At 37.8% G+C, this 12,029-nt stretch overlaps 1 protein-coding gene across 1 annotated transcript in view; it reads right to left on the bottom strand.

The window, feature by feature from the left end:
- The window catches only part of Slc2a13 (solute carrier family 2 member 13), a 271,310-nt gene that overhangs the window by 63,502 nt on the left and 195,779 nt on the right, over positions 1-12,029 (bottom strand). The window contains exon 8 of the mRNA XM_010615434.3: positions 2,204-2,329. Within this exon, the coding sequence (XP_010613736.2) occupies positions 2,204-2,329 (126 nt within the window). The remainder of the gene's footprint in view (positions 1-2,203; positions 2,330-12,029) is intronic.

Raw genomic sequence — 12,029 nt, 5'->3', positions numbered from 1 at the left:
TTTTTTTTTTTTTTTTGTCCTTTTAGTACTTAATTTTTCATTCCTTTAGTTCCAGTCTTTGTATAATTCCTGTCTTAGTCATGTTTGCTTACCACTGGGATTCAATACCCAACACATCAAATTACAGGAGAAGGGGTTACTTGGGCTGATGTTTCAGAAGTTCAGTCTTTATGGTCCCCAACACTGCTGACGGCCTGGGTGGAGGAAAGCTACACCCCATGGCTGACAGGAGGAGGGAATGAAGGCAGAGCCAGGAAGGGAGATGGAGCCTTCCAGGCCATAGGAATAGGAAAACCTAGGAGATGTTTTTCTTTTTTTTGTAAAGAGGTTTAGACAATTCTAACACTATGTAACAAACATAAAAGTTGGATTTTTTGTTGTTGTTGTTGCTATTTTCATTTTTTCTACTTAGGTGCTATCGATGCCTCATTTTTCTGTAATTGTGTGTGTAGTCAAGGGATGATGATCCAAAAATAAACATAAAAATGTAAGAATAAGTTGCTATTATGGCTTGTTTAAAGCCTCATTCGGTCAGAGGTAGGTTTTTTCAGAGGAGGCTGAATCTAGAGTGTGACTAATTTATGGTGCAATGCTAGGATTAAGGGTTGGTGATTACTAAATCAGTCCACTGACTGGTTTGGCACCACCCGTGTCACAAATAAAAAGAGTATAAAAGGGGCAGAAAAAACTGCTAAGGTCCGTGGCTTTTTTGGTATGCTACCTTCTGTCCACCATGAACTATTTCTACTGTGACGCCCCTTTGCCATGCCACCCTGCCTTGGAGTCAGCCAATTATGGACTGAAACCTCTACAAACTGTGAGCTAAATAAATCTTTCCCCCTTTAGCTTTGGGTGTCAGGTATTTGTCTCAGTAACAAGGGAAAAGCAACTAATATAGAATTTATAAGTTAATCTCTTAAAAATAAAGTCAGTCATACATTTCTCTTAAAAAGTCATATTATTTTTTTTAAACCCAAGAAGAAAATTCCTGTTTTGAAGTCCCTGACTCCTAAAGCCCCTACTGAGGTTGATAAATATATCTTAGTGCTCCTGATTTCTATCTGAAAAAATTTCCACTGTTTATATATTAATTTTGTGAAACATAAGAAACCATACAATAGTCAAGAACTCCTGAAGAAGTTCTTTTAACTATTCATTTTAAATAACAATCACATTGTTAAAATAGTTCTTTGTAATTAGTGTAAAATATAGTCTGGATTTCCTTTAAATTTCATAAAAGTTCTACTTCTTTGGAGTGCTTCTCTAATAAAATGATGAATGACAATAGCATAATGGTTGATACTAACACATTACACTTTATAGCTCCTAAGAGGTGGCACAAGTATTTTATTACAGGTTTCATTTCCTTTATCAGTACCATGAGGTTAACAGGAGAGATGTATTCTTTTTCATGAGAATTTAAAACACAAAAGAGATAAATACCATTTCCACATTTTATGTGTTCATGAATATTTGTTTATAAATGGGAGGATGTTTATTCTATACAGATGCATCACTTATGTATCTATTTTAAGCAAGGTATTCTGCCCCTTAAAAGAAACATTTATATCCTCCTAGATATGTTAGGTGCCAATAATTACCAACTTTTACCCTTATTTTGCTGAATTTCACTGAATCTCGGAAAAGTACTCCAGGAAAAAATAAGCACATGAAATAATTTGAAGTGATACTGATTCATTTTGACTTAAAAATTGTCTTTTGGGCTGGGGATTTAGCTGAGTGGTTCCACTGCCTGCTTGGCAAGCGCAAGGACCTGAGTTCCATCGCCGGTACCAAATAAAATAAAATAAAATAAATAAATAAATAAAAAATAAAAATAAAATAAAATAGTCTTTGACCTCAAAAAACTTACAACTTGGGAATTAGAATGTAGATAAGTAATATGCAATGGAGAATCCGCAATGACAATCTTTGGAAACACCTGCCTACAATTAAAGATCCAAACTCCTGTAGGTTATTAGACAGACCAGGGTTTGCAGAAGTCCAGGCCACAGTATTCTCGTCGCTGAGTTTTACACACAGCTGTGATGCTTTGCATCCATTCTGATCACTATCTGCTGTGAAGTGAGGCAACGATGAGACCTGCTTTAAGGAACCCCTACAAGTGTCAGCGCTGAAAACTGAAACTTAGCCTTGTTTGAAATCTTGCTGTGTATGGTTACAGTAGCTGAAAGTGACATACCTGCCCCAGGCGGCCTCACTGGTAGAAGCTTTATTAACTGGAACACAGGAGGAGTCAACAACAGCTGATCTGTTCATCTTGTAGCAGAAACCGCAGTTTGGATCCAACATGCATTCATTACAGTAACTGAAAAAAGGAAAAGAGTTACAAGGATGTTGGCAGAGACAATAGGCACTCACCATACACTGGATGCCAGGTACTTTCATGCATTTCCCAGTCTGTTTCTCAGTAAGCTTGGGCCTTGGGCCTAGGCAAGTGATACATGCTCAGTCTGGTGACAGCCAGCTGCCTGCTTCCATCTCTGTCTCCTGGCTTCAGCAATCCTGGAAGCCATCTTACCATGGAGAAGGCTTGGATTCAGAGACTGGATGCAGAAGCCCCAGTCAACCTACCAGAGATGAATCTGCTTTCCTAAATCACTAAGATTTGTTAGCAAACCACAGATTGGTCCATCTTGATCCAGGTCTGATTGGTTCTAAATTGTGTCAAAGCACTTATTTCTCATAATTGTCTCCTTCAGGTACCATCTATTTTAAAAACTGACCAAGACCTATTATGTAAAGGCACAAGAGCCCAGTGATGAATGTAACTGTGCTGTATACCTAAAAAGTACCAATAAACTCAATGAGAAAAAAACCAAAAACTGAGAAACAGCCACCCCTTCTAATATATCCTAAAACAGAATATGTAAATAATGGAAAAAGATGCTTATAGAAAACAGTTAACAAAAGTACTATCACCCCAAATATGGCCATTTCTAACATCTTGATGAGCATTTTACACTACAAATAAATACGTATATACATGCACACCTATACGTGTATAATATAATTACATTTTAGGTCAGGCAGATCAGTAACAGAAAGAGGGAGAAAGGAAGGGAGAGAAGGAGGTGGGGGGGAGAGGGAGAGGCACTAAAAATGAATGTCAATATTTTTGCTCCTTGGTAGATAAAAGTCAAGAATAAGAAACAAGTGTATGACTAAATAATGCCAATACAATAGAAAATAAATATGAACTACCTAAAGGTCAGAGGCCTTTAAGAATTGGGAATATTTTTAGAGGTGACATGTGAGCTAAACAATAAAAGACATTTGCCAGGCAAAGAAGACACTTCAGAAAAGAGAACGAACAACATTTCAGAGAACTGCTTATTATTAAAGATTCATCAGGATGTAGAATAATAAGTATCTACTCTGTACAAGTAATTATACTGTGGTGTAGCAGCAGAGAAACAAGTCTTGTGAGAAGACATCTGAAAGACATGCAAGTCATCTAAAAATAGACGTGAGGGGCAATGTTTCAAAATTATCTTTTTGGTTCACTTAAGTAAATGTGAAAATACTGCCATTGCTTAAATTTAAATTTATTATTCTTTTAGCCTCTTTCGGTAAACTTTTCCTCTGGTAAACAGCCATCTCTATTTTTGAATGAGGCTTAGGTCCTAGACAAAAAACAAAAGTGGCCTTTTAAAGCCTCCTAAAAGGTTAATAAACTTTAGAGAAGTTATTCGACAATATAAATATAAAATTGCCCACATCAGTGTTAAGCAAGTAAGTACAGAGATTATCGGCAGCAGAAATAACCAACCCAAGCTTTGCTTCTGAGAACCAGACTAAGTTAATATGGAAAGGAAAAGAAATGGAATTGGTGTTTTGCTTGTAAATTTTGCCCATATAAAGTCAAATGTAAAAGCTCTAATTGTTCCAGTGGCCTTCACTGGTATTCATTTAGAAAAGGTCAACTCACCCATTTGCAGAAAAATGGCTCTATACTTTATTTCTATGAAAACATATTGTTCCCATAAAAGTCCAATGACTACTAGCTACGAGAAATGAACTGCAGTATGTACACATCAGACATACATTATCCAAGGGGATAATTACCTCCGCCAACATTCAGTCTGACCACAACCTCCACCTTTACAGATTTCTTATTAAATTACCACCCCATTGCCTGCTATGTGCCAGGCACTAGTCCAGGGGCCAGGAGAAAGATTTTGGAGAAGATAATGATTTCTCTTCCCTCAAGGAGATGGTCTGGATGGCAGACTCTCTGTAACTGCTAAGTCACTGACTCCTCCACCAGTACTCACTTGTCTACTCATTCGTTATTTTCTGTCCTTTGGCTTCTTCCTCATCCACTTCATTGACCACGGCCATCATCTCAAAATTCTAAATATCCCTGCTCTTCTGTCATTCCATCTCACCCACTGGGCGAAACCCAACCACATATGAATGCAAACCAACACCTATCTCTTCTGTGCCTTCACTCACAAAGCCAAATGTAGCTGAAAGAAGCACATTATAAAGCAGGAAAATCAGTAGTTCTCGTATAATTCACAAACACCAGCCTCAAATACAGACTGAATAAGACTAAAAGTTTTAAGGGTTTTTCCCTAGTTAATTGTACACAGGACTATTTCAATCACCTTATAGGAAAATTTTCTCAATTTCTCATTTTCCTCAAACCTTCAGTGTTCCATTTTCCTATACACTACAAGTAACTTCAACTCCGACCTGAGGAAGTAAATGGCAGCTGAGAGCAATTTTATTACCTGTCCAAAGAAACACAGGAACCATCCACCCCAGCCTATCCTACTGTCTAGTTACACTGAGAAGCTGATCTTACCCTAGGGCCAATTTGTCTTTAGCCTTTCTTTGGCTCCATCTCTGACCCCTTTGATTTTTTGTCCTTTCTTTCTCTTACCCACACAGTGTCTTCAGGTGACGTTTAATTCATCAATTTGAGATCATCTGTTTTAATACCAGCATTCAAAAGTATATAGTTGCCTCTAAGCACTGCTTTAGCTGCATATTTACTATGCTGCATCTTCATTTTCATTCACCTCAAAACTATTTCCTAATTTATCTTACATCTTCTGGGACTTATTGGCCACTTAAAAGTTGGCCAGTGGAACAAGAAGAATCTGAGCACAGGCACTGCTGAGTTTTCCCATTTATCATTAATGATACCCTTTGGTTCTCCAACGATATTTCTGTATCAGTATCCTGTGGTCCTCTGGGTCTTCATTTCTGAAGGTTCTCATGTGGTGTAAATGTTTAAAAAGTTTTAAAAGTCTGGTTTTAATAAATCTGTCACATTTAACTTCTTTCTGCTAATCTGACATTAAGGGTGTCAGTCATTACCTTTGGGTTGGGTACAGAAAAGATGTTACTTTCTCTCTCCTACATCTTATTTCACAATGGAAACTATAAAATATTAGGCATGAACTTTCTTAGCATTATACTCAAACATCAGTCATATCTATGCCATCTAGTTTCCTCCAGGATCCGGTATGGGTTCCAAGTAATCTGTGGAGGGTTCAGTTCTCCTGCTATGAGGGAACAGGCCACTGTTTGGGAACTGACATTGCCAGTCTTGAACTGGACTTGGAGCTCTCAGACTTCAGGAGGCAAAATGAGATTTCCTGCCAGTTTCTCATCATTGACCTGAACTACCCATTATAAACACTACTTGCTAAACATTCCTAATTTCAACTTGACATTTTGAAATACTTTAAGTATCTCAAGGATTTTCTAATTGACATTTTACAGAGAGCATATATTATAACCACGGCCCCAAGAAATGGCATCAGAGAGAAAAAAAAAGAGAATGTCTAGAAGTGGTTAGCTGTATTTCTCACTCATGAATCTCTCTTTAAGACTTTCTTGAATATAACCTGATGAATTTATATACCATTTTTTAAATGTAAAAACTAAGAATTTAAATACAATGGCACAAGAACCATTCCTTTTAAAAATATTCTAAACAGAGATTAAAAGATTTACTTTCTTGTGAGAAACAGATAAAGTTTTAGGCCTGATTTTCCCCTTTTACAGTGTAATTTAAAGGACCTTGTAAATTTCAGACTTCAAGTTTTCTATTCCAGCCCTAAGACCCATGTACTTCTTCTAAGAGTCTACATAAAAAAGATAAATTACATTTAACTCCAAATTCAAACTTTAAGAAAGTAGACACATAATGTTGTAAGATCTCAAAAATACTGATTTTACTGATTTCAAATGCATAAATACTGTATAGTTGTTCTATTTTAAGAAATTTTATATTTTTAAAAGAAATGAGTTAGGAAGGCATTCATAAATGGATTGTGCTTTACAAAAGGAACTGCTGAATGAACTTAAAAAATGGGGGCTCTTTCCTAGGGAGGTACAATTATTTTGAATTTCAGATAAATTCAGATGCAATAAAGTCAGTGAAGATGATCGTCTGCTTTGCTCTAAGCACGCCTCTTTTGTAGAACTTATGATGCTTTTTAGTGATTGGTTTCAAAATTCGGGGCTGTGCCAAGTCCTGAATTTTATGAGGCCCTGAGAGACAGGACCCTGCTGCACCTCTGCACCTGCAGAGCAGGATCCAGCTCACTGGCAGCTGGATCCCAACACAGGTTAGCTGGGTGTCTCGCTGCACAGCAGCTCCAACAAGCAAGGCAGACCATTAGCTTGTTCCTGCCCATTCATGGAAGAAACTCTGGGGGTGATGTGTGGACCGAGACTAATGTGTCATTTATAGAATGAAATAAATAGGTAAAACTCAGGGTACCTTAAGGGACAGCCTTGCTTTCAAACTGCTAGAGGCAAAGTTGCCATTAGGTAAACATTCAATCATCAGCCAAACTGACAGAGAGTAATAACAGTGATAATTCACTTTCAGAAACACTAACTGCCAAAGGCCAATTTCCTTAAAGTCCACACAGAAGGGCCACAGGAAAGCAGGGCCCTCCTTTAAATTACAGGCTGCAAAGTCTCAGGGTGAGAGGCCATTACAGACTACGAAGGGAATTCATGGTAACTGAGTGTGTGCAGAATTCAAGCTCTTACTCGTGGGGAGCACAGACAAGAGCCAATGAGGCGGCTATGGCACGGACTGCAATGGTGACGGTGGGGTGAGGATGGAGAACAGAAACTCCCAGGAGCTGGAAAAGCCTGAATGTCAATAGCAGCTGCAACAGGAACCAAGCACTTATGTTCTTGCTAGGGAAGATTTACCTTCTCAATCTCTGACCTTTCTTTTTAGCAGTGAGGACAAATATATATTCATGTATTTAGAACAAACGAGACTCTAAAGCTGTAAAAATGTTTTTAATGAGAGTAAACAAGAACAGCAGAAGAAACTTCTTAGTCTCTAAGACAGAGAGAGGCTGGCCTATCTTCATTACAGCACCTAGGGCCTTCAGCAAATGTACCCTCTTCTCTAGCCTCGGAAAAATCTTTCAAAAATTGATCTGGGTTGATTTAAAACATTTTGAGTTTCTCCTCTGAAGTCAAGTGTGAATCAACCCTCCAGAAAATGGTCCATTTGTTTTTAAAGTCTGTCTCATTAAACCCAATCAGATGAAGCATTGAGAACAGTGTCTGGCTCCAAATGACAGCCTTTGACATTGCTCAATTACAGAAAATAAATGGTGGAAACACAGGTGTCACAGTGATCTGTTGCCATGAGTCCACTGCTGTCCTCCGAGTTCACCGTGCTCAGTGATTGATTCTGCATTCTGTGGGAGTGAACTGGAGCCCTGACCTGTGCAGAGCTGTCATTCCTTCCCCCGACAGCTATCTCAGGCTCTCCCAGGTTTCACTCTCTTCCTCCTTCCACACTGTGCTGAATGGGTGATGTGGAATCCGACTTTCCAGAGAATCCTGTCCAGAATAGACAGGGTGTCATGCCTTGTAGGAAGCCTGGCAAAGGAGCCGACTTCATAACTGAAAGTCAACTTTAAAAGTGAGGGGTCCATTGGTAATGACTCATGAAGCAAATCATGCCTTATCACTCCATTAAAGTGGCTTTCACAGATTGCTGGTGATCCTCTCATCGTTAAATTTTCTATTCAAATCTTCATTTATCACGTGATAAAATTTTCCTAAAAACACTCCTTTTCTAAGGAGTGCTCATCCCGTGTTCCTTAACATACTTCCCCTCCTTCCTCCATCTCTCACACTGCTGCATCCTGCACTGCTCTTTCTCCTCTGGTTCTCATCAGTCTACTCCTGTGACTATGCTGGGAAACATCAACCTGACGTGACCATAACTACCACATACTATACACTGAGACTCCAGGACCCCCGTTCTTCCACTTTCTCTGTTCAGCATGCCAAACTCATGTTTTAACTGCCCAATCATCTGGATGTTTCGCAAATATTTCAAATTCAACTTGCCTGAAGTTTTATTTTTCCTTTTCCTGCCTGTCAAAACTACTTTATATCTAAAAACCTGAGCATAGTCCTAGACTATCAATCTTTAAAAAGCCAGCTCTATTGACTGCTACCCTTTCTATCTCCATCTGAATCCTTCCTGTACTTTTCTGAGTCTCCTGCTTCTAGACTTCATCTGCTGTATTGTTTGTGTTGCCTTAAATCCAGCTGATCAGCTTCTCTCCTACCTAAGTATTATGGGGTACAAAACACTTCCTGCTGAGGCATGACCTAGTCCCTACTTGTCTTGTTAACCTCCTCTTGCTATTTCTGTGCAGGTGCCATGGGCCCTTGCCAGTGAAGAGAAACTCGGAATTTAGAGTATGATATGTTCTCGTATTTTCCCTCATTGTGTTCTGTTTGACTAGACTGTTACTTTCCCATAATTTCCTATCATTCCTGTGCTTCGTGGCCTCCTCTTATGAAGCCTTCTGATCTCAGAAGAATTAGACGCATCATTCTCCATCATTTTCCCATGCCACTACAAAGCACTGGTATTACTACCACCCACCACACTGTTCCTCCAAGAGTTCATGACATGTTTGCCAGTATAATGTACACTGTGTACTTTTTTGCCAGGATACTGTGACCTCTGGGAAAATACTTTTTACCTTATACGTCTTTTTCCTCCCAGTGACATCCACATTGCCTGATGCATAAATGCTCAGTAAACACTGGCTGGGTAAGCAAAGCGATGATGACTGTCACATATATGGGCAACAGACTCGCGGGTCCATTAGGCCCGTTACACCTGGTTCTCCGCAGCTCAGCCCATGAAAACAACAGAACTAAAAGCTTTACTCAAACTGTGAATTGCTATTTACACATCAAATCCACATATATCTCTGTGGAAATCTCTGAATCATGGGCACTCTTAGATGCTGAAACTAAAAATAACGTGATTCCTGAGTTATAGAAAATTTGTGTGTGTGTGTGTGTGTGTGTGTGGTACCAGGGATCAAACTCAGGACCTTGCACCTGGGAGACAGGGATGGTGCCAATGAGCTGAATCTCCGGCCTACAAAATTTTTTTTTATAGTACTGTGGCCTACAGAATAAAAAATGATCAGGATCTTGCTTGGATGAGCAATAGGCTGTAACTTCTAGTAATGGACTACCTAAATTTTAAAATAAATCCCTCGGTTGCTTATTCCATTTTATTTCAATAAAGTATACAAAGTCTTCAAAGAGGAGGAAAGAGAGCACTACATGCAATGTCTGTCATTTCCACTGGGGTGAAGCATTTTCCCACACTAAATGAATGTTTAAGTTAAAAACAAAAACCTCAAACTTGCAAAAGCAGGGTGGCATGTCCATGCATGTGGGTTTATATAGGTAAATACAAAATACTGCATAAACACACAATACATACACATTTATATATAATTTTTTACCTTAATTTTGGGAGGAAATCAGATTTCCATATAACTTCATAATCAACATATAGATACAATCTAGAGTGCGACATACTACCTTTAAAGAAAAATAGTGATTAATGTTCTTTGGTTCACATTATGCTTTATGAAAGGGGCAGAAAAGAAATACTACAAGAAATACCTAAGAGACTGGAAGTTTTAGCTTTTCAAATAATTAGACCTTAAGTCAACTTGTATTTGTAGATATGAAAAGGATTTTGGCTTCATGATGAGTCTTATTATATGAAAATAATCATACATTATTAAATAATCACAGGTGCTCATTCAACACCTACAACAGTTTTATGAGGAAGGCTTTCGATCCTGATCTGTACAGATGAGACTGAGAGATGCTACACTGTCTGAGCAAGATTACAGACAAAATAACAGCAAGGCCGAGCTTCAGACTGAAGAATCACAATGACATCAGATACCCACATGTTTATAAAAGAAACAGGTTACACGATATAAAGAAAATAAGATAAAATTAAAACTGCAAAGACGATACTAACTACAGTCTCCACACCAGTGTATAACACTACATTCATGAGCACACACCATGTCATCTGGTTCTTTAGTAACCTAACAAAGAACACATAAACATTCCTTATCCAGGTGAGGAAACCAGGGCTCACAAAGACGGAGGACTCAGTCTATGCGTCTAATGAAGGTTCTCTGACTCCAAAGTCTATATTCATTATACATAGTCTTTAGTGTGCTTCAATGTAGGTTATGCCACTTGGAAAAATTAACAATCAGAGTGAAGGAACTGATGCTTCGACACTGACAGATTAAGAATCTTCTATTATTTTGTTAAGACAGCATACGAAGTACAGGTTACATCCTCCAATAAGACTCAGGCAACACACTGGAAGAAAACTGATGATCAATATGATACATGCTTCTTAAAAATTTCACTGAGACAAAATTCATGTTTGCAATTCAGTCAATTTTTAAATATTCAGAGTTGTGCAATGATCACTACTATACAACTCCACAATAGTTTCATCACCAAAAATAAATTCTGTACTTAAATTCTCCATGCACCGCCATGCAACCACTAATCTACCCCTTGTCTACATGGATTTGTTTATTATGATGGATATTTCATATAAACTGAGACATCAAGATGTGGTTTTTGTTTCTGGTTTTGTTTGCTCAGCATTATGGTACAACCACACACTCTGCTCTCATCACTACTAACTCAAGGAGACCTAAGAGGCATGAACTTTAGAAATTACATTCTTTCCCCATTCAACAAATGAAGACAAAAAGGAAACATTTAAAAAAGGAAACATTTATTTCGTTTCTTAAGTGATTAACTTTTTCTTAAAATATTACAGGGACTGTATCACTACCACAATATGCTTTAGAAATAATCCTCTGGTCAACTAACTTAGAAAACTGTAGGCTTTAAAATGAACTAAGGTAAACTCCTGACTTTAAAAAAAATAACAAAACATTTAATAAGTAGTTAAAATAATTTCTAGGTATAAATGTGGAAATGGGAATCAATTCTTCAGAACTGGTTTACCTTTACTGTTTGGATATCAGAAACTAAAATGTGATACAGTAGCAACAGTCTTTATAAAAAGAGTCATATTACTTTAAATGTATTTTCTTTATGGAAACATAAAAGAAATTGCTTATGTACTCTGTGTACTTTAGCTATTTAAGTAAATAGATCTTTAAATTGTCTCTCTTTAAGGGACACATTTTGATTAGTAAATGATGGTTCTATCATTAAATGATACCCAAGTATCTTCCTATAAACCAAGAAAGAGTGTTGGTGACCAAATCCTTTTTAGACATTTTTGTTTGGGGTTTTTTGTTTTGTTTTGTTTTTTTTCTTTTTTTTTTTGGTATCTGGGATCAAACTCGGGACCTTGCACTCTCGAGTAAGCAGGGGAACCACTGAGCTAAATCCTCAGCCCTTTTATACTTTTTGTCAAATGCTACAACACCTGGCACTGAGTTTTCTTATCACACGTAAGTGCTTTACGCAAACAACAAAATCAAAAGGATAAATATACTTTGGCTTAGACTGTTTTACCATGTCATCCAGGGTTACTGTGAAGGTTTACTGACTCTCATAGAAAATTATGTTTGCATATGAAGCAAAAAGTGACTTTGCTTCAAAGAAACATTCAGCTCCTAGAAGGATTTGGAAGCTGTGTCCTGTGAAAGATAAAATGACACAAC

The sequence above is a fragment of the Fukomys damarensis genome, unplaced genomic scaffold (genome assembly GCF_012274545.1).
Source record: "Fukomys damarensis isolate Sample0158 unplaced genomic scaffold, DMR_v1.0_HiC HiC_scaffold_15, whole genome shotgun sequence".
In the NCBI taxonomy this organism is placed as follows: Eukaryota; Metazoa; Chordata; class Mammalia; order Rodentia; family Bathyergidae; genus Fukomys; species Fukomys damarensis.
The sequence above is the reverse complement of the archived record's forward strand: the minus strand, read 5'-3'. Positions and strand labels throughout refer to the sequence as shown.